Source organism: Zalophus californianus, chromosome 7 (genome assembly GCF_009762305.2).
Source record: "Zalophus californianus isolate mZalCal1 chromosome 7, mZalCal1.pri.v2, whole genome shotgun sequence".
Taxonomy (NCBI): Eukaryota; Metazoa; Chordata; class Mammalia; order Carnivora; family Otariidae; genus Zalophus; species Zalophus californianus.
In genome coordinates, this window is record NC_045601.1 from 106416406 (window position 1) to 106440466 (window position 24061).

The 24061-nt window shown below is 39.2% G+C and overlaps 1 protein-coding gene across 2 annotated transcripts in view; it reads right to left on the bottom strand.

Annotated features, from left to right (window-relative positions):
• The window catches only part of CDC5L (cell division cycle 5 like), a 45268-nt gene that overhangs the window by 14014 nt on the left and 7193 nt on the right, over positions 1-24061 (bottom strand). For both annotated transcript variants that reach the window (XR_003521360.1, XM_027601646.1), the window contains exons 6-13: positions 17916-18134; positions 15761-15905; positions 13377-13565; positions 8246-8394; positions 6450-6612; positions 4500-4664; positions 1403-1483; positions 868-1110 (exon numbers count right to left, since the gene is read on the bottom strand). Coding sequence is in view for 1 of the 2 variants with exons in the window: in XM_027601646.1 (XP_027457447.1) it covers positions 868-1110; positions 1403-1483; positions 4500-4664; positions 6450-6612; positions 8246-8394; positions 13377-13565; positions 15761-15905; positions 17916-18134 (1354 nt within the window). In the remaining variant the exon portion in view is untranslated. The remainder of the gene's footprint in view (positions 1-867; positions 1111-1402; positions 1484-4499; positions 4665-6449; positions 6613-8245; positions 8395-13376; positions 13566-15760; positions 15906-17915; positions 18135-24061) is intronic.

Here is a 24061-nt window from a genome sequence, read left to right on the forward strand (position 1 = left end):
TTTCAATATAAATCTAAACCCTCCTTCCTTTCTCATTTTCTAAAAATCCTTTAATAAACACGTTATTACTTTTGCAACAAGGAAAACGGAAAGAAAAAGGCAGAGGGAAAGCACAGAAGAGAAGACAGAAAAAAGATATTTTATGGGTTTTCTCCCAAGTATGCAATAGCCCATACCAACCAACAGGTCTGTCATTGCCCCTCGGGGCCAAGGCCTACAGAAAAAAGACTAAAGCTAATGACCACTCTGCTTCCAACCACGGCACCGACTGTATTTTCTCATACCGTGGAACAGATTTCTATTCACAATCACAGCTGTTTGCTCTGTCAAAGCAGAAATAATCAAATGCATATGGAGGAAGAGGCAGGACAGACTTTATACAAGAAAATGTTTCTGTATTTACTTATCCAAAAGGATAGCGGGAAATCCTGTGAGGGGAATAAATTCAGTATACAGTACTTCCTTTCTCTATGTGAAAGAAACATTTTGAATATATGCTTGCTTCTTCATATTCATCTAAATAAATGAGGTTTAAGTATTAAAGGTATTCAATTCTAATCAGAAGTAGAAGAGTTAAACACAGGAAATGGCAAATCGCAGCAACTGTCCATCAGACATACACCCATGAAACAAAAACGCCTTGCCACCTCAAGCCACTGATCACCTGAAGCAGCTCTATCATGGAAGGGGAAGGGGGCAGGTCAAGTATGTCTCCTTCCTACCACTTACTGTGAACATTTATCTCCTAATCACATAATTCATTTGTTTATAAATATCAGCATGAGAAAATAAGCTCATGTTCATCCATGATACACAGTACTTAATAAATACTTTAACAGAGACCAAAACATTCCTTTTGAATCCTACCTTTTTCAGCTCTTCTTTGGAAAATTTTTCATAAGGATTATGTTCCAGATAGGCAATGTGTTCTGAATTATTAGTACCAAATCCTACAGTTTTTCCTTTTTTATTTCCAGATGGTTCATAAGGGTGATGTAGAAGGTCATAATGAAGCATTGTGATCATTTCTTTTTTGATGAGTTCTTCACTTTTTTGTAAATCTGTTAGAGGTGGTTCTACATTTAGGGGCCTTAGAATAGTTTCATTTACCTAAAATGTTAAAATAAGTACAATTACCAAACATATCACTGCAACACTGATGCTATTACTTGTTCTAGCATGAATTAAGTAGCAGTTTTACATTTTCAAAAGAAATTTTTTTTCCCCCTCTAAAGTCTTATTTGTACCAGTGAAACATTTTCAGAGATTAAATCTGGGAACTGCTTTACTATATTCAGAAAGTAGATAAAATTATGTTTTACAGACTTTATGAATGATATAAAAACATCAATCATATAAGAAGAAACTTAAAACTTCCTAAGCCAGAAATTCTAACACTTACTTCTGATGGTCTTGGCAGATCTTTCTGGACAGCTTTGTGCATTCGTTTCATTTCCTTTACACGCTCTGCCTCTCGTATAGCCTTAAAAAATTATTGTTATATCCGTTATTACAGCTATGCAGTATTTGCCACATTTCAATAAAGTTGAAAACATTTCAGTCTATAAGAACATGTATGCTCAAGAGCTAATGCTGTAGAAATCTGTGTAGGTTTGCAGAAAGACAATATAAGGCAACAGAAATCAATCTATTCATTCTTTCATTACAATACAAACTAAGAACTGCCAACAGCTACTAGAACATTCTCCAAGTTTACATGACTCCATCCATCAGATAGTCGTTCTTTTCTTGTTTAAATTGGAATCCTAATAAAAATCCTAGAAAAGAGCAAAGGCAGTAATGTCCCTGACATCAGCTGTAGCAACATTTTTCTAGATATGCCTCCTGAGGCAAGGGAAATAAAAGCAAAAATAAACTATGGGAATTACATCAAAATTAAAAGCTTCTGCACACTGAAACAATGATCAACTAAAAGGCAACCTACTGAATGGGAGAAGATATTTGCAAATGACATATCCAATAAAGGGTTAATACCCAAAATATATAAAGAACTCACACAACTCAACACCAAAAAACAAATGGTTCAATTAAAACACGAGAAGAAAAAAAAAATGGGCAGAAGACGTGAACAGACACTTCTCCAAGATGACATCCAGATGGCTAACAGACACATGAAAAGATGCTCAACATCTCTCATCATCAGGGCAATGCAAATCAAAACTACAATGAGATAGGGGCACCTAGCTGGCTCAGTCGGTAGAGCATCTGACTCTTCGCTCTCAGGGTTGTGAGTTCAAGCCCCACACTGGGTGTGGGGCCTACTTAAAAAATTTTTTTAAAAAGCTACAATGAGATATCACCTCACACCTGTCAGAATGACTAAAACCAAAAACACAAGAAACAAGTGTTAGGCAAGGATGTGGAGAAAAAGGAACCCTCCTGTACTGTTAGCAGGAATGCAAAGTGGTGCTGCCACTCTGGAAAACAGTATGGGAAGTTCCTCAGAAAGTTAAAAATAGAACTGCCCTACGATCCAGCAATCACACTACTAGGCATTTACACACACACACAACACTAATTCAAAGGGATACGTGCACCCTTATATTTAGAGCAGCATTATTTACAATAGCCAAATTATGGAAGCAGTCCAAGTGTCCATGGAGAGCTGAATGGATCAAGATGTGGTGTATGTAGGTTGGTGTGTATATGCATATGTGTGTGTGTATGGACAGAGAAGACATAATACATACCCACACACATTAGAATGGAGTATTATTCAGCCTTTAGCCATAAAAAAGAATGAAATCTTGCCATTTGCAACAACATGGATGGAGCTAGAGTATAATGCTAAGCGAAATGTACAATGCTAAGCGAAATTAAGTCAATCAGAGAAAGGCAAATACCATATGATTTCACTAATATATATAGAATTCAAAAAATAAAACCAGCAAAAGGAAAAAAGGAGAGACAAACCAAGAAACGGACTTTTTTTTTTTTTTTTTTAAGATTTTATTTACTTATTTGACAGAGACAGCGAGAGAGGGAACACAAGCAGGGGGAGTGGGAAAGGGAGAATCAGGCTTCCCACAGGGCAGGGAGCCCGATGCGGGGCTGGATCCCAGGACCCTGGGATCATGAACTGAGCCCAAGGCAGATGCTTAACAACTGAGCCACCCAGGCGCCAGGAAACTCTTAACTACAGAGAACAAACTGATGGTTACCAGAAGAGAGGTGGTGGAGAAACGGTGAAATAGGTGATAGGGATTAAGGAGGGCACTTGTCATGATGAGCACTGGGTGATGTATGGAAGTGTTGAATCACGACACTGTACACCTGAAACTAATATTATACTGTATGTTAACTATGTTGGAATTAAAATAAAATTTAAAAATTAAAATAAGTAAATTGGAATCCTAAACTTAGACAGGACTCTCAATTATTCATCCTGTAATACAACCCTTACTTCCACCCTGAAAGTTACTGATTTTTAATTTAAAAAGCCAGCCAATGAATGTGTTGTTTCCTGATTCTTAAATCATGAATAATGTGAGTTAACACATTAGAATTTCACAGCATTTCTAAGAGTAAATGTAGGGCAAAGTAACTAAGAGAACTAAACACAAAAAGTATTATCCTGTATTACCCACCAAAAAGCACATTCGTGTGATTTCTAAAATATATTTGTATTGATGCTATTCACACTTCTAAAAGCTATTCACATTTAGAAATTCTAAAATCATCCTGAAATGGACTGCAGCAAGAATTCCTAAAAGGAATTCTTGAGGTCACATGACCTCAGTGTGAGATCAAGATTCACCCCTTTCCAAATATGAAAGCTGGGAAAGTTAATTAACCTGAGCTTATTTCCTTACCTCAAAAATGAAGCTAATACCTATCCTATTTACATCACCAGGTTGGTAAGTGCAAATGAACAAGTAACTATAAGATTATCAGTACAAGATGTTACTAATATTATTCTGACACACTCTAAATTTTCCTCCCCCTGCCCCGCTTGCACACTCTCTCTCTAAATAAAAAATTAAAATCTTTAAAAAAAATAAAATAGGGGCACCTGGGTGGCTCAGTCATTAAGCGTCTGCCTTTGGCTCAGGTCATGATCCCAGTGTCCTGGGATTGAGCCCTACATCGGGCTCCCTGCTCCGCGGGAAGCATGCTTCTCCCTCTCCCACTCCCCCTGCTTGTGTTCCCTCTCTCGCCGTTGTCTCTCTCTGTCAAATAAATAAATAAAATCTTTAAAAAAATAAATAAAAATAAAAGATTATGTGTATACACATATACATACATATATACACATTTTAAGAACGCCTATCAAGACAGTCTCAGTATATCATTAATTACATGACTCTGTATTATTAATGATGGTAAGTAATTTACTTTAGGGCAATCCTTTTAAGTACTGAAAAACCTTTTTTTTTTTTTAAGTAGGGATCTTGACAAATTTAATGACCATTCTTCATTCTTTCAGCCTACTGACACACTCAGCAACTTCACATTTCCCCTCTAGCACAATTACCTACCTGCTTTCGTGCATCCACATCAGCAGCATCTTCAATATAAGTATCATCTATTTCACGGTCTTCCAGCTCCTTCTCGGCATTTTCTGGCAGAACAATTTCAAAGTCATTCTTAGGGGCAGGAAGGCCCAACAACCCTAAACGGAGATGTTCACGAGATTCTCTTTCCTGTAGAAAAAAATTGGTCCTTCTCAATTCATAGACATTAAGAATTCAACCAATATTCTTTAAGAGTTTCTAAAAAATAATTAGCATATATTAATTCTAGAAAAATGATCCCTAACTTCAGAGCTGAGACAAGTTTTTTGCTTGATTTCTATCTCACGTTCTTCTCTAAATTATTATCAAAAACGTTGATTTGTGATCAATACAATTACTCTGGGATATTCTAATAGAACGTTTGGGAACTACCTCTGTAGGGACAGAAAAATCCTTCAGGATTTCTATCTATGGAAAACATTTCTGACATTGAAATTTAACAGCAAATGAAAAGAACAAGTTCAAAAGTCAATTTGTCCTTGGACTAATAAAACCTAATCTGAAAAGATGCTTGAATTTTTGTGTGTATTTTTAATAGAAATTATCATAGGGCACCTGGCTGGCTCAGTCAGTACAGCATGCAACTCTTGATCTCGGGGTCCTGAGTTCAAACCCCATGTTGGGCACAGAGTTTACTTAAAAACAAATGGAAGGAAGGGGGGGCGGAGAGGAAGGGAGGAAGGAAGGGAGGGAGGGAGGAATTACTAGATCATATGATGGCCAAAGAAAACAGTCTACATTTCCCAAAAGAAACTGCCTGGTACCCAAAGTTTTCCCCAGTACAACCCTGGCTTACCTTTCCAGTGTCATTCCCCCCAGCTCCATTACATGAATGGTAGGTGTGAGGACCCGATGAGCTGCTATGTCCAAAACATGCTCCATGCTTACTCATATCGTGGCCTCCATCTGAGATAGCCCCCAATCTCCTTCTGAGCATACCTCCTCAACGAAGGCTTTCCAAGTGCCCACCCAGCAAATGTGATTATTTCTTTCTTTGGCCACCCTAAGTATGTTGGTTTTACTCAGAGAGCTTATTCTGTTCTTATATTACAATTATTTTCAGACTTGGTTTAGTACACCAATCTCTCCAGAGTATAAATTTCCTTAAGACAAAGGACATCTTTACTCAATCTTAGATCCTTTCAAGTCTCCAGATCAGCACTCTGCACACATTACATTCTTCATTTGTTTCGTTGTCATGTAGCCATTCACAGTTGACATTAGTTGATATCGATTTGGGCATCAAAAAAAATTCTAAACTAACCAAATCTATACATGAAGTTAGACTTAATTTGTAAAGTGAAAATAGGCCAAAATCGTTGGAACTAATTTAAAAAAAAAATCTCACAATGATTTTCTGTGGCATCACATAATAAGATCCAATAGTGACATAATAAAGGCAGTAACAAGGGTAGAAATAAAACTGTGGCTTTTATAATTAGCTGTCTACATCAGCTTGCAAAATATACAAAGGAAAACTTCACTAAAATAAGCAATAAACATCAACTTAACTTTGAGATCTAGACTATTCTAAAAGCATAGAGCAAACAGAGGAATCAAGGCTCAAAACCTAATTTATGAGGCATTCCAAACTCAAATTTTATTTTACAGAAATACAAAGTATCATTCAAGAGAGTAAACTAGTAAATGATAAAGAATAAAATCATATGAGACACAAGGAGCATTACTATCAGCATAATCAATATTCACAAACATATTAAGAATAAGTAGGCCTATGAGACCAAAAGGTTCTCCTTCTCAAGTCCTCCAATCATTCTTTTCTGGCTTCCGCAGGTGTACAGTATCTTAAGGTGCATGTAATACGCACCAACAAGGGGAAATATTTTAATACAGCACCCATGAGACAGCGCAATTTTTTTAAAAAAAGAGTATTAAAAGGGAATTGACATGTACCATCTGCTTCACATAAGAGGGGTCACTGTAGTCTGCCATTCCATCCTCAGGATTAATGTTTAACTTGTCTCGAAGAGGAGTTCTACCCGGGGTGGAATTAATAACTGGTTTGGGAGTTGTCCCACTGCGGGGAGTCAACCCTTCAGATCCATGAGAAGGAGTCCTAAAAAGACAGAAATTCCAATTAATAAAAGTGCCAATTTTATCTGGATCGTGCTTTCAAATGTTTTTCACATAAACTATTTTATGTGAAAATAATTTTCACAATATTTTATAAGAAAGCATAAAAGAAAGAAACAAAGATACGGAAATTCTGTCTCCCTACCTGGTTTTAAGTTAGCTCTCTAGGTTAAAATACAGGTTTAGTTCAAGTAGCTTAGTATTTACACATAGTATTTTCACTTTAATGACTTAAATTATTACATCTGACATTTTCTTGCCTTGCTAAACTAGGCCCACCAAACATTATTTCAACCTTTCCTTGACGCACTGCAGGGTGGCTAAGAACATGGAGGTCAGCCACCATGCTCAAAGACCCCGAGGAAAGAAACTCTTTTTGAGTTCAGTGTCTTCATCTTATCATTTGCCCCTCACCACCAGGGTCTGTTGGCTAGACACCACTATCATGGGTGTGCATGATAGCTCCTCCCTTTACATTTTGTTTGGAAACCAAACACCAGGCCTATATATACTGAGTGAGGGCAGAGACTCTCTTAGGAATAAAGTCCACAGACTCTGCAACTTATATTTTAATTGATCAAAGCCTTTCATTGTTGTTGTTGCTTATTTCCTGTATCTTGGCTCTGTTGCAGGTAAGTGGTGCTGCCAGACAGGTGTTCCCAAAGGTGGGGTGGGGTGTTATCATAAGACATGGTCCCTATCCCCAAGGAGCTTACAATCTAGTTGAGACAAGACATACACAGGAAAAAGAGGGAAGAGGCTCTCCTACAAGCCTTGCAAAAGTACTAAATATTATTTACGGATTTGGTTGCCAATGCTTCTTGATCCTGCTGTCGGGTACAGTTCCAACAGTCTGAGATGCTTCCCATACTAAACAACTAGAAGGACTGACGCTAATACTGAAAATTAAAAGTAAAGCCCAAAGATTTCCAACCTTAAACGCTCAAATTTCATTTTAATATGAATTTCTTCTACAGCATTTTTATCTTAAAAATTCTTAAAAATGGTGACTTAAAACAAAACAAAAAAATTGTAAACAAAGACTGAACTCTGACCTCTAGTTAATGATATGCACAAGACAGTGTTAGAAGTGAAGGGAAAGAAACCTGCAACTTACTTTGAAATGCATTAAAAAATTAGATGGACTGAGATAGATATATGATAAAGCAAATAGAGTAAGATATTAACAACTGTAGATCTAGGTGATAAGTGACATAGATGTTTGTTTTCCGGTTCTTTTAACCATTTAACTGAATGTTAGAAATTTTCAAAATAAAATGCTGGGAGAAAAACAATAGTAATACACAGATAAAGGACTACAATTTTTATAAAATTCAACAAATGATCATTAACAGTGCACTGATTTGTTCTTTTAAATCAGATAAAATGTATTCAGAAACAAAGTGACAGCATCAGAAACTCTGGGGAAAAAAAAGTTCCATTTGGTTTTAACCAATTCCTGGATATTATTGTTATTTACTACTATGAGTGAGAAGAAATCAAAAAGGCAAGTTAAACACTTATTTCCATTCTCTATCAACATTACTAAAGCAAACATGTCCAATCCTTGAATTCGAGTTTTCCTAAAACAAGAAAGATCTATTTATTCACAATACCTGAATGGGGTAGAAAGAACTGTGTTTGGAGTCTGTACAACCTGCCGCTGTGGAGTTACACCTGAGAAGTCACTCTCGTGCAAAGGGGTATTTAGTCCACCTTTTAATGGGGTGTCCACATTGGTCAGGGCCATGAGGTTCTGAGCTTCCTGAGAAACAAGAAGGTAAAGAAATGTGTTTTAACAGTTTAGCCAGGATAGGGGCGCCTGGGTGGCTCAGTTGGTTAAGCGACTGCCTTCGGCTCAGGTCATGATCCTGGAGTCCCGGGATCGAGTCCCACATCGGGCTCCTTGCTCAGCAGGGAGTCTGCTTCTCCCTCTGACCCTCTTCCCTCTCGTGCTATCTCTCATTCTCTCTCTCTCAAATAAATAAAATCTTTAAAAAAAAAAAAAAAAAACCAGTTCAGCCAGGATAGCAGAATCCTCTCTTCTGGTCCTACGATATAAATCTCAAAGGAGACAGAATTCTTTTTTTTTTTTTTTAAGATTTTATTTATTTATCTGACAGAGAGAGACACAGTGAGAGAGGGAACACAAGCAGGAGGAGTGGGAGAGGGAGAAGCAGGCCTTCCGCCAAGCAGGGAGCCCGATGCGGGGCTCGATCCCAGGACCCTGGAATCATGACCTGAGCTGAAGGCAGACACTTAATGACTGAGCCACCCAGGCACCCCAGGAAACAGAATTCTTATACATTTTCTTAATGAACACCAAGAGAGAAAATGAACTCTGGGCCATGGCAGAATTCAATACTTCTGTTCCTCTGTCAGCCTAACACAGCCTAACACAGAGGTTTTGGAATGAAGTTTAAATGGTAAGAAATGTTTTGAAATGAAATTATTATGACCCAAAATCTTCTATTACCTGTGCCAAATCTCTTTACAATCATAAAGAACGAAGAACTCAAATTTCCCAACGTGAGCCTAGGCTAAATGTCAGCACACCCAGTTGTTGTTTTTTTTTTTCTGAGAGAGAGAGCATGAGCACGTGCACACACACGTGAGCAGGGGAGAGGGTAAGGGCAAAGGGAGAGAGAAAGAATCTTCAGCAGGCTCCACACTCCACACAGAGCGCAACACACGGCTCAACCTCACTGACTCTGAGATCATGACCTGAGCCAAAAATCAAGAGTCAGATGCTTAACTGACTGAGCCGCCCAGGCGCCCCCAGAACACCCAGATTTTAGTCTGGCTTTATCACTAACTCTATTCAGTCTTCATTAGCCCCTGAGTCTCAGTTTCTTCTACTGAGAAGTTAAGATACCACTAATTTGTCTATCCACTTCCTGAGAAAATTCATGAGAGCGGGTTCCTTTCTGAAGTCTTGCTGTTCTCTTTAGGTAGGTCTGACAGTGCTCTCTTTAGCCCCTCTACCACAACTCTACACTCACTACTATCACTGCACCCACAATCTCCTCATCCCCAGCTCCAGCCCTGTAGGAGACTACATTTTTCAAGATAGTCATAGCCATATCTCTCATCTCATGTGCTCTTTTTAGGATTCAACCTTGATACGCTTCCCATCAAGAGGTGGAGGTCTATGTCCCCTCCTTTTGAATCCAGGTAGCCTTGTGAATTACCTGTAACTAACAAAATGCAGCAAAGTGACACTGCCTGACTTCCAAGGGAGGGTGAGCAAAAACACACCTTTCCACCATACTCACTACAACATCCCCATTGGAGCCTGGAGACACCATGGGAGAAGTTCAACTATTCTGAGGCCACATGCTGAAAGAAAGCCCAAGCCATACAGAGGCCACAAGCAGATTTACTCCCCATTCCCAGGTAAGGACCTAACCTACAGCCAGCATCAACTACCAGACATGGAAAGATGATTCAAGCCCATATGTGTCAAGATACCCCCAAATATTGAGTCTTCTTAGCTGAGGCCCTAGACATCATGGAACAGAGACAAGCCATTCTTTTGTGTGTCCTGTCCAAATCCCTGACCAACAGAGACCATTAGCACAAGGAAATGTTTTAAGCCGGTAAGTTCTGGGGCAAAAAGAAGATAACCAGAGCAAGACTTATTCCATTACTCTGTTGTTCATATTCGTGAAAAGAACCTTGAATTTCACATTATCGAAGTCCTATGTATGTTCTCTTTGCTAGTCCAAATACAAAACATTTTTCCCCAAATAGGTTCCCAAAAGGCTGACCAGCTTTATACTTCTGGGCAGGAGACTGGAAGGCACTTCTCTCAGGAATCTGATTAAATCAACCCAAAAGAAAAGATGTAGAAATACTGACATCAAGAATCTGCCAATGACGGGCGCCTGAGTGGCTCAGTCGGTTGGGCATCCAACTCTTGATTTCAGCTCAGGTCATGATCTCAGGGTCATGAGATTAAGGCCCACATCAGGTTCCATGCTCAGTGTGAAATCTGCTTGAGATTCTCTCCCTCTCCCTTTGCTCCTCCCCCTGTGTGCATAAGCTCTCTCTCTAAAACAAATAAATAAATCTTTAAAAAAAAGAATTTGCCAATGAAACCCCCAGCCAGTTCAGCCTGGAATCAAGGAGGCCTTACCCATACCCAAGGAGCTTCTAGTCTACTTTTAATTGCCCTGCCCTTAACCCTTAGATATAGGCAGATACAGGCAGAGAGCTAAAGATTAAAATGTATTTGAGGAAACAGCCAATATGAAAAACAGAGAACAAAAGAAACTTAAATACTATGCAGGGACAAGAAAACTTATCAGAACAAAACAAAACCATCATTAATAGCCTCAGAGAAAGAAAACAAAATATTCATTAAATAAGATACTTAAAAATTGAACACATTTTTAAAAAGAGCTCTTAGAAATTAAAAATGTGATAGTAGGGGCGCCTGGGTGGCTCAGTTGTTAAGCATCTGCCTTCGGCTCAGGTCATGATCCCAGGGTCCTGGGATCGAGCCCCGCATCGGGCTCCCTGCTCCGGAGGAAGCTTGCTTCTCCCTCTCCCACTCCCCCTGCTTATGTTCCTTCTCTCGCTATCTCTCTCTGTCAAATAAATAAACTCTTTAAAAAATTAAAAAAATTAAAATGTGATAGTAAAAACTGAACAAAGATAAAATTCAGAAAATCTCCTAGCAATAAATCAAAAGGTCCATTAGAACAGAAAACCAGAGAGGAATAAGAAAATTTGAGGTTCATAAAAAGGAATAGACCAATGAAAGGAGGAAACAAAAATTTTCAAAATAATGTCCCAGAATCGAAGGCCATGAGTCAGTTTCCAGAATGAAAAGATCCACCAAGTACCTAGCACAGTGACTGAAAACAGACCCACACCAAAAAAATATGCATGTGAAAAAGAGGTCATATAAGCTTCCAGAGGACGAGAAAAAGGGGTTTGCTATTAACAACCTAAAAGGAACAGGTGATCTCAATAGCTGTAACAGAAGCCAGAAGATGTTGGAGCACTGCCTTCAAAACTGTAAATAAAAACCATTTCAACATGGGAGTGCCTGGCTGACTCAGTGGAGCACGCAACTCTTGATCTCAGGGTCATGAGTTCAAGCCCCTCGTTGGGTATAAAGCTTCTTTACTTAAAAAGGGGGAAAAAAAGAAAAGAAAAAAGACTTCAATCTGGAATTCTATACCCGGTTATACTATCAATCAGTTAATAACACAGTAATTTATAGATATGCAAGGTCTTAAAAATTCCATCTGCCATGAATCCATCCTCAGAAAGTTACTAAAGAATATGCTTCACTAACAAGGGCATAAACCAAGAAAATCAAAGGCATGGGAGCCAGGGAAGAGGCAATCCAAGGGACTTTCTAGGATGCCAGGAAATCAAGACAACAAGCTGTAACAAGATCTAAAGAGTAATCAGTCCAGAATAGAATGTCCACAAATTCTGGGAAAGACTTAGTCAAAAAGCTAAAAATATCTAAAATTTGATCACATTACAGGAGATTTACAAAGATAGTGTCAAGTCTAGAGTTAAATTCCTGCTAAGTAATCAGAAAATTTAGCATCTGAATAAAATAAGCATTAACTCAAAGAAAAACCTAATAATGTGTAGTATAGTTATCATAAGGCACTTTGTAGGCTCATTAATGAATATGGTTTACACAGTCGTAAGATAAAACATGAATACAGAGCTAACCAAAATTATGATATAACCATAACGGAATATGAGGTAATGTAAAGAGTGCGTATGCATGGTAGAGGAAGAGGGTGTGAGAGCCAAACGTTCAAATTCCCAAGTGGAAAAAAGGCTAAAACTAAAAATAAATCAATAAGTAACAAGTATCCTAGCAATAAGGTGGCAAAAACAAAGAGTGACAGCAAGCAATGAGGAGCACAATTGTTTCTCTTACTAAGTTTACAGGAACTTTTTGACTCCAAATCAATACCTTAAAATTATATTTCTGGGGGTGCCTGGGTGGGACAGTTAGGCATCCGACTCTTGACTTCAGCTTTGGTCATGATCTCAGGGTCGTGGGATCGAGCCCTGCATCAGGCTTAAGATTCTCTCCCCCCGCCCCACTCTGCCCCTCCATACCACCAATTGTGTGCACTCGCTCTCTAAAAATAAAAATAAAATAAAATAAAATTGTATTTCTGACTATCAGAGAAGAGGAAATGAGACGTAAGGGTGATCAAGTATTTTGTTAAGTGTAGCTATCCTCTGGCATATAAACTCCCTAATCAGGAACACACAGAACTACACATCCCATGTGTTTAGTAGGAGAGAGGAAAACAGTCCTGATGGCAGCCTGTCCCAACCTAAGTACAGAAATGCAAGAAGTTTTAAAAATCACTACTACAACTCCTGAAACCAATAGTGACTATATGTTAACTAAAATTAAAAAAAAAAAAAAAACCCAGGCTACATACATCTGCTTTCTAGGATTGCTAAGCAATATGAAATTTTGAAACGCTGTGCTTTAGTAACAGTACTAAAGATTAATAAAAGAGGAAGAGCTGGCTTTGAGAAAAAAAACCTATGAATTAATAAATGTAGAAATGAAACCACATAATTAATCTGCTAATTTAGCTTCCCTAATAAAATCTCTAGAATCTATGCATTCAGGACTCAGTTTTAAACTGTTTACCCTAAAAAAAACACACCAAATCTCATACTGTCCTCCTTCATGACACCTTCAAGGACAAGATGAAAGGCTCACGCTACTATATGACAGCTTACCTGCAGAATTCTATCCTGGGAAGCTGGTGTGCGAGGTGTTCTGAGAGCAATGCTGTTGTTGGTTACATTGTACTCAGACAAAAGAGTACTGGAGGCAGAATTTGTTATGCCAGATTCCTCAGCAGTCTGACGTGCAATTTCACTTGCTTGGCCCACTTTCACAACCTCCTGGAGTTCTGCATCTGAAATCTAAAAAGACACAGTTATCACCATACAGCAATATTTTAACCAGACAATAACATAGCTTCAAACTTCCACATTCCAGAAAGATGAATTGCTGAAGCTGTGTGATGAGTACACAGGGGTACTACTTTCTTTACTATTTGTGGATTTGAAAATTTCTATGATAAAGTTTTTAAAAGTCTACCCTATATAATATGGGAAAAAATTCCATATATGATATACTATCAAGCCGTAAAGTCTTATATTTCCATAATGAAATTCTTTCAAACCAACTAACATTAATAAACCAAGAACATAAAATAATCGTGTTTGTACAAAACTATCAAAGGGGCAGTGGACTGAAAGCCAATTAAAGTATCAGAGTCCAGGGGCGCCTGGGTGGCTCAGTCATTAGGCGTCTGCCTTTGGCTCAGGTCATGATCCCGGGGTCCTGGGATGTAGCCCCACATCAGGGTCCCTGCTCAGCGGGAAGCCTGCTTCTCCCTCTCCCACTCCCCTGCTTGTGTTCCCTCTCTTGCTGTCTCTGTCAAATAAGTAAATAAAATCTTTAAAAAAAAAAAAAATCAGAGTCCAGGGGCATCTGGGTGGCTCAGTCAGTTAAGAGGCTGCATTCCGCTCAGGTCGTGATCCCAGGGTCCTGGGATGGAGCCCCACATCAGGCTCTTTGCTCAAGGGGGACCTGCTTCTCCCTTTGCCTGCCGCTGCCCCTGCTTGTGCTTGCTCTCTCCCCCACCCCCTCTCTGTGTCAAATAAATAAATAAAATCTTTAGGGGCGCCTGGGTGGCTCAGTCGTTGGGCATCTGCCTTCGGCTCAGGTCATGATCCTAGGGTCCTGGGATCGAGCCCCACACCGGGCTCCCTGCTCAGCAGGAAGCCTGCTTCTCCCTCCCCCACTTCCCCTGCTTGTGTTCCCTCTCTCGCTGTGTCTCTCTGTCAAGTAAATAAATAAAATCTTTAAATAAATAAATAAATAAATAAAATCTTTTAAAAAAATCAGTCCACTGAGCCACAAGATCCCTGAGAAAAATCAAAAGGCGTTACCCTTGGTAATTTTACAAAAATAAGCATCCTAAGGAGAACTAAGAAAAAAAGTTACAGGCAGACTCTTAATTTAAGAAATATCACTACTTGGAACGATATCTGACAAATTTATGTCATGTTTATACCCAAGAATTTTGTGTTGATGCAGCCAGCACATCATTTGGAGAAAGAATCTCTTCTGTCCCCCTAGCTCCATCCCTCTGCTCCATTAAACCATCCAATTCTACAGAGCTGTACTACTCAAAATAAAACAAGAGCTTATTCAGAACTCCCATAGTTTTGACCAACTATAATTAAGTCAAAGGAAGAGAGCCTGGATAAACTGAATGACAGTATGTTTCTTTCTCTTCTCCACAACTCCCACATTAATTTTCACAGTGTTGTCTCAAAAAGAGAAGTATGACACAATAAAACATTCCCTATAAGAAAGCATCCTAGGAGGCACCTTGGTGGCTCAGTCAGTTAAGCATCTGACTCCTGATCTCAGCCCAGGTTTTGATCTCAGGGTTGAGTTCAAGCCTGGCATTGGGCTCCACGCTGGGCAGCACTGGGCTCCATGCTGCGCAGCACTGGACTCCACACTGATCTTGGAGCCTACTTTAAATAAAAGGGGGGACACCTGCATGCCACAGTAGGTTAAAACCTCCAACTCTTGCTTTCAGTTCAGGTCATGATCTCAGGGTCATGAGAAGGTTCCCCATATCAGGCTCTGCACTCAGCACAGAGTCTGCTTGTCCCTCCACCTCCTACTCTGCCCCTCCCCCAACTCATACTCACGCGAGCACGCACTCTCTCTCTCAAATAAATAAATAAAATCTTTAAAAAAGAAAGCAGCCTAAAGTCTACAAAGCCAAATATCACCTTTATGCTAGTCAATAAGAGGCCAGGAGCCCTAACCCGCTTGCAAACTGCTAAAAGCTGACAATTAAACCATCACAAGAACAGTTTAAGGCCTGATATAAGTTATACAGAGAAGTTGTTACTTATTTATCATACTATATCATAAGGACTTATTTTTATGTGGCTCATCTATTACACTGTGAACTTAAGGGCACCCAACACCTAGGAAAAACCTGGCACATAAACCCTCAAACATTTGCTTGCTAAATAAATGATAAAGATATGAGTTCACACAATGAAAAACTGCTTTAACAGATTACCTGAGGAGCAGGAAGTACTAGTTTGCTTCTCTTTTTAGTAAATTCAGAAACACCACTAGTCTGAAGAATAGCTGATGGTAAATCAGATTCTTTTTTCCTTTTCAAATGTTGCTTGTCTTTTTTTCTGTCTCTTCCTTCTTTTTCACTAACATGAATCAAAGTAGGTAAGAGATTTTGTAAAGTTACATATAATCAATAACAGTAAAAGCCATATAAAAACTCATACACTTTGAACAAAATAATCCCATTCCTAAGAAAATTACTGATAAAAAGACAAAATCCAAATACATTAAGTTGTGCCCTAAACCATCACTTACCCACTATATTCAAGAGGAATACAGCTTAGAATAGCAATAGAATTATTAAGAAAATAAAAATACAGTACTAAGCAACTTATGTACCAAACGTTAAGCCTAAAGACTATGATGATAAACAAAATGTTATGTATAATTTCAAAAGGAAAACAAAACTACTCCTACATCATGCTAATACTCTTATAAAAGTACGTGTACACACATATGAAAATGAAGGTGACAAGCATACAAAATGGGAAATAATTATATGACAAGATGGGATTAAAACATTGAATTTTTAGGGCGCCTGGGTGGCTCAGTCGTTAAGCGTCTGCCTTCGGCTCAGGTCATGATCCCAGGGTCCTGGGATCGAGTCTCACATTGGGCTCCCTGCTCAGCGGGAAGCCTGCTTCTCCCTCTCCCACTCCCCCTGTGTTCCTGCTCTCACTGTCTCTGTCAAATAAATAAAATCTTTAAAAAAAAAAAATTTGAATTTTTAAATTTCCTTTTAAAACTGTTCTTTGGCTCAGTTGGTTGGGCGACTGCCTTCGGCTCGGGTCATGATCCTGGAGTCCCGCGATCGAGTCCCGCATCGGGCTCCCTGCTCAGCAGGGAGTCTACTTCTCCCTCTGACCCTCTTCCCTCTCGTGCTCTCATTCTCTCTCTCTCAAATAAATAAATAAAATCTTTAAAAAATAAAATAAAATAAAATAAAATAAAATAAAATAAAATAAAACTGTTCTTTGGGGCACCTGGATGGTACAGTCAGTTGAGCATCTGACTCTTGATTTCGGCTCAGGTCATGATCTTGGGGTTGTGGAATCAAGCTCCTCATAGGGCTCCACGCTCAGTGGGGAGTCAGCTTGTCCCTCTCCCTTGGTTCCTGCTCCCACTCTCTCTCTCAAATAAACAAAATCTTCGAAAATCTGTTCTTCAATTGTTCGTTATGATTCTTTTTTTCCATTATGATTCTTTTTAATTCACAAATTTTTTTAAAGGATATTTAAGTCCTGACAATTAATTACGAACACCAGGCTCAAGGCCACCTCTGAAAGCTCCAAGAATGCCTCCTCCCAGTCTGCACGTCTCTTCCCCTTCTAGCCTGCCCCTTCCAGACGATCCGCTCCCACTTCAACCTCTTCATTTGCACAGGCTACCTAAAACAAGGTTTTAATTTGAGAAATAAATTTAATGGAGTACATCCAAGAAAATCCTGTTTCACAGTGCCTGACATCTGTCATTTAGTACCGATTCATGTCAACAAAAATGGAAGGTCAGTGAGGGAGTAGAAAACCAAAACTCTCTGACAATCAGAAAAGGTTCTCCCCATAATATTCAGACGCAAGAATGGAGAAACCCTAAAAATCCCTAAAAATAGGCAAAATCCTCTGCACCCTTAGACAAACATTTTATAAACACACTTATCCCCATTAGTTAAAAAGATTTAAGTATTCATCAGTAACTTTTTTCTTTTAATTTCTTTCTAAGAAAAACAAGATAAAATTTTCACTAGGAAAGACAAAAAGAAACAGACCAAATTTTGAGAGATTCCTCAGGCCATTAGTAAAATAACTAACCCGCTCACAAACGTGCATAAACGTTAAGATGGTGACTCAGTGAGCAGACAGTACACCAGAGCCAAGTGCTGACATTTCAAGAGATGCAAACACCCTTTTGTGCCAAAAAATGAGAGCAAGGGTCACTGGTTTTCTCAGAAAGGTGAATCCAGTAAATAAATAAAAACACTATGTAGGCCACATTGTCCTACATAATAAAAATCTGGCTCTGACAAGGATAATGCATGGCCCTCCATAAAATTCCTACTATACTTTTTCATTTTCAAAATCAGAAAGGCGACTTACGATCTTAGTTCCCCATCAAGATCCTGTTGTCTTAACTTTCTGAAATCTGCATCAAGAGCCTGGTAGTTTTCCTCCGAAGTATCATAGAAACCAAGAGCAGGCTTTTTTTCAAATGGGATTTCAGCATTATAATCAACTCCTCTCTTCTTTTTTCTCTTCTTCTGAATTTCTATACCAGCTGCTCGAAGTTCTCTTCTCTTCTGGAGGGCTGCAAGGCGCCTGAAGAAAACGAACCCAAGATCACTTTCAAAATCACATACCATGTAATTTTGTGAAGAAACAGAGTGAAGAAAACTATCTAGTTATTTGGGGAAGAAATATTTATTTAAATCCTCACCTCACACCATTCACCAAAACACTGAAGAATGGAATTCCCCTTCTGATTTAAAGGTTATACACACAAGCAAAAAGAAAGCAAAAAGAAAAACCAGAAGGAACTACAAGTAAATATGTGTCTGGTCTCTGGATGGGAATATATTCACTTGATATAAATTAAATAAAGGACAAAGCTAAAGATCAACAGCTTTGCATTTTTTTAACATTTTATTTTAAGTAATTTCTACACCCAATGCGGGGCTTGAACTCACAACCCCGAGATCAAGTTGCATGTTCTACCAACTGAGCCAGGTGGCTGCCCCAACAGCTTTGAATTTTAAATTTTATATCTCTATACCACTATTTTTTTAAATCAGGAAACAAAATTAACAGGCAAATAACAGGAAAAACATTTGCAATTAATATTGGCAATGGTTAGATATAAACAATCTATGCAGGTTTTTTGTTTTTTTTTTTTAATGTATCCTAAGGGGAGAAAAAAAGCAGAAGGAAATAAATAGTTCATTAAGTAAAAAGATGCAAATAGCCAAAATGATAAAAGGTATACTTAGCTAAGAATCACAAATTAAATCAAGTACCAATTCTGCCTATCTCATTAGTAGCCTTTAGTTTTTTTGTTTTGTTTTAACGGCAAGCGTGCAAAAAGTGGACAATCACCCACACTGGTAATGGAAAGTAAATTGGTAAAGCTTCCCCAAAGAGAATTTGGAAATACACATTAAAACCCCTAAAGTTTCTCATATTTTTTAACCCAAAAATTTCACTCCTCAGCCTTTAGCCTAAAAAAATAAATACCATGAACAAGGTCTTAGCTACAAGACTTCACCAAGCACTGTTCATTAGCTGGTAACCAGACACAATCCAGACATCCAACAGTAAGAAATTAGTTAAGAGCATTCACGGCATAGCTGTAAGATAGGATATTACACAGCCATCTGCCTAACCTTAAAAAAAAAAACAACTGTAAATCTACTCTGCCACGGAAAGATGCTCAAGACACACTGGTGTGTCAAAAACGTTACCAAATTCACATGTTACAGGGCAACGTGTAAAAAATTATATGGATATCAGTGAACATATGCATATAAATTGTGAAACATGTCTACCAAAATATTAACAGTAATAATCACTGGAGGTTGGAATTTCATTTCATCTTTACTTTTTTGTACTTTCCCGTAATGCTATAATTTTAATGATTTAATGAGAAAAGCTATTTACAATATTAATGGGGGAAAATCAGTATGCAGAGCCTCATGCTGGAAGTTGCTCCTCTAAGTTTTTGTTTTTGTTTTAAAGATTTTATTTATTTGACAGAGAGAGACACAGCGAGAGAGGGAACACAAGCAGGGGGAATGGGAGAGGGAGAAGCAGGCCTCCCGCGGAGCAGGGAGCCCGATGCGAGGCTCAATCCCAGGACCCTGGGATCATGACCTGAGCTGAAGGCAGACGCTTAACAACTGAGCCACCCAGACGCCCACTGCTCCTATATGTTGACGAAAATTAGAAAAAAAAACGTTTAAAAGTCTCTGGAAAGGAAAAATATTTAAGTCTCTGGAAAGGATCCTCAGGAGATACAGCACATGAAGAAACATTTATTCAAGAAAATCTAAAGGAGGATTTCAACTACCCCCATGGTGACATCAGTCTGTACTTTCTTTTTAAAGATTTTATTTTTTGAGAGAGAGAGAGACACAGCGAGAGAGGGAACACAAGCCAAGGGGAGTGGGAGAGGGAGATGTGGGGCTCGTGGGGCTCAATCCCAGGACCCTGAGATCATGACCCAAGCCCAAGGCAGACGCTTAACTACTGAGCCACCCAGGCGTGCCTCAGTCTGTACTTTCTAATTGATTAAGGTCTTCTTTCCAGCTTATCTCTTAACTCAGACAAAAGATCCTGCAGGCAAAGCAACCACCCCCTCAAGCAATAATGGCTGCCCTGAGCCAGCGAGACCCTGTGTCAGTGACTCCTAGACAGCGATCCACCTGCCCTTTCCCACCCACCTGCACATACCCACTGACCTCTGTCCCACATTTTCCTTACATAAACCCGGAAATATTTTCGGCACTTTGGAGACAGTCTTTGAGATGCCAGTCCGTGGTCTCCCTGGTGATGGCCTCACCGAAATAATTCCTTTCGTGATTCACCACCACTCATTCTCTGCCTTTGGGATTTTGTTGGCAGCGAGTGGCCAAACCTGGTCTATTTGGGAACCCCCCGGAGCTGGGTGCTCTTGCATCCCTGCGCCCCAGCTACCAATCTAGTAAAATTCAGTTTAAAAAAAGCGTGGTAGCTGAATTAAGACCCATTTCCTCTTCTCTTACCCCCTCTCAGGTCTGGGAGATAGAAACTCTACTCCACGCTGATGCAGCCAAAAACACAAGGTTCTCCCCCGGCCCCCAGCTCTAGTTCCCAATAGGAGGGCTTTCATTCCAGGAGGGGCAGAACATCAGCAATTCCCATCCTGCCTCCAGAAACCTGTTGCAGAGGCTAAATTCCAACAAGCGTTGCCCAGACCGGGGCCACTTCCTTCTTCTGCCCAAATAGAGGCTCTACCTTGGGACAATGCTGTTAAGAATATTGGTGCTCCAGTAAGTAGCCCTTGCCCCAGCTTGACGGATGAGGCTTCCATAGTAGGAGAAGCAAGCCATGGAGACCTGCAGTTGCTGCCCACACCTAGCACTCAGCTCCTACGGTGAGGATGTCATTCAAAGACAAACACACCAGAGCCCAGGCGTAGAACAGAGAACTCCAATTCTCCCCCAAAAGAAACTGACTTCATTTGCCACAGAGTATGGAGAAAATGTTCAAGCCTAAGAGCACTCTCAAGAACAGTGGAACTTGTGAACGGTAACAGGGAAGAAACTGGCAGATTCACTGAAGATACAGGCTAAACTACAGGCCCACTAGTTTGCCAGAGAGAAACAAAGAAAGAAAAAAATGGGAGGGCCTTCCTGGGGTCAGAACAAATACCTGACCTGAAGGTTAATTCTGAAACTATCCCTTCCAAGGAGCCCAAGTGTAACTGGATCAGTTTGTGGAACAATTTGTGCCCCACGACATTGTTGAAAACAATACAGCAATCAGCTGGCAATTAGTAGAGTTTAAAAACTGGGTGCAGCCAGGGAAAAAGATGTCAAAGTATGGTCAAAACCACATCATCCCAGGGTGACTGTGGGCATACCCAAGACCGCAGCCTCCATGAGGAGCAACATCAGAGGCTTTACATTTCTGAGGGGAGGGAAGGAGAGAAGAGACTTCACTAAAATAACCCACAGTCACTAAACAAGCAAACAAATAATATAATAAGTTGGGGGTAGGGAGAACATGGTACCCAGAATTGCTCCAATATACCATCTAAAGTGTCTAGTTCCCAACAAAAAAATTTGAGACACACAAAGAAACAGGAAAGCATGACCATAGACCAGAAAAAAGCTGGCAACAGATGGCAACAGAAACTGCCAGTGAGAACCACCAGCTGTCAGATTTAGTAGACAGACTTCAACAAAAAACAAAAGGAAACTGTGATTAAAGAAGCAAAGGAAGGTATGATGAAAATCAGTAAAGAGACAGAAATAACCAAATACAAACTGTGGAGTTGAAAAGTATAAAGCTAAAAGGAAAACTTCACTAGAGGGGCTCAACAGTAGGTGTGAACCTACAGAAGAATTGGGTAAAGATTATACAATCTGGAAAAAAGGAGAAAATGAAACAGGAACAGAGCCTCACCGAAATATGGGGCATCATTAAGTGAACCAACATGTGCACAATGGGAATACCAAAAAAAAGAAAGAGAAAGGAGAATAAAATATTCAAAGAAATAATGGCTGAAAATTCCCCAAATTTACTGAACCTACACATCCAGAACAATCAACAAACTCCAGGTCAGACAAACATAAAGAAATCCGCAAACAGAAACATCATGCTAAAAATGCTAAAAGCCAAAGACAAGGAGAAAATCTTGAAAGCAGCAAGAGAAAAGATGATTTCATGGCTTACAAGGGAACTCCAATAAGATTAACAGCTAACTTCTCATCAAAACAGCATATACAATATGATCCAATTTTATACAAATGTTACTGCGTGTGTATGTAGACACATAAATGCAGCTCTGCATTATAAGAAAGGTCTGCAAGGAAACATTTACAAAGTAAAGTAATTTCATTCTTTAAATAAGGGAAATAAAGACTTCAAATGACATCAGAAAACCTTTACAATATCACGCTAAGTGAATAAAACCAAGCCATAAAGCATCGTATCAACCACTCCCCCCAAAGAGAAAATAGTACAACATGGGAGGAAAAGTGTATTACTTTTATAATCAATAAAAAGCTTTAAAACAGATCTGTAATTTAGCATTAAAAAAGGAAACAGACCTGCAATGTATTTTGCATACAAACCAATCTAATTTAAGATACACGTACAACACAAGTTATTAAGACTTATAGATTCTACAAGAAAATCTATGAGATAGTACAGATTTAAATCTGCAGAACAGTATTTAAAGCAAGCAATACCAGTTATACTCAGAGAGAAGCATCCTTGGCCCAATCTACATGGTTAAAAGGCTCAAAATATTTGGTCTCCAAACACCAATGGACAAAAATGAAAAAGTGAATTTTTTTCAACCCTACTCACATTACTTAATCTTAAATAGTGTAAAAAAGAGAAAAACGACAGAAACTGGGGAGAAAATTGAGCATCTCCTCTTGGTTTACTGTTCCAGGCCATTCATACCCCCCTTAGGTAACTATTTTGGTCTAGTGACTGGCCAGCTATGCCAACAAGCATCCTCAAGCATGAATCCTCCATCCCAGGATCTGGAACCTCTGAGTCATTACTAGGGAAACTATCACATGCTAGTCATCAAGTCAGGAAGCACTTCCCAGTATGGGGACCAAAAAGGCAGCTGTGAAGGCTGAGAAGGTTATTCCAATGCCTGAATTCCAAAAGCTAATAAGCTCTTATACAGAATTATTTTCCTTTTATCCACTTCATCTTGGTTTCTGGGCCATTAGAAATTATATCAATCATGGATCTAACCAAAAGGAAAAAGGAAGGGGAAAGTGGAGAAAACCTTGAACAGACAGCAATACTTAATTCCACTCATTTTTTAAATGAAAATTTCTGAGAGCCTAAAATTTGGTTCAAGCCTCATTAACTCCTTCTACATTCAGCCAAGTTTCCTATTTCACAGCCAGTGCCTGCACAATACTAATCAAAAAGATTAAGTGGCAGTCATGCAAAAGTCACATAGCCTTGTGTGTCCTCTAGCCATCTGACTCCAAGATGGCTATAACAAATGAAGCTCTCCTATGTTAACAGAACAAATTAACATATCAAATGACTATCTGGGCATTACCGCTGCCAGCATCTTTTACTTCTTACAACATCTTTTCAACTACATTTTTTCCCCTATATCTATTCTACAATGGTTAAGGGGGAAAATAAGACTTTTCCAAAGTATGGGGTGCCTGGTTGGCTCAGTTGGAGGAGCATGCAACTCTTTGATCTTGGGGCTGTGAGTTCAAGCCCCATGCTGGGTGTAGAGATTACTAAAAAAATAAACTTTAGGGCGCCTGGGTGGCTCAGATGGTTAAGCGTCTGCCTTCAGCTCAGGTCATGATCCCAGAGTCCTGGGATCGAGTCTGGCATCAAGCTCCCTGCTCTGCGGGGAGCCTACTTCTCCCTCTCCCTCTCCCTCTGCCTCTCTTTCTCTCTCTCTCTCTCTCTCTGACTCTCATGAATAAATAAAACATTTAAAAAAATAAACTTTAAAAAACTTTTCCAAAATATAAAGGAACTAAAGAATA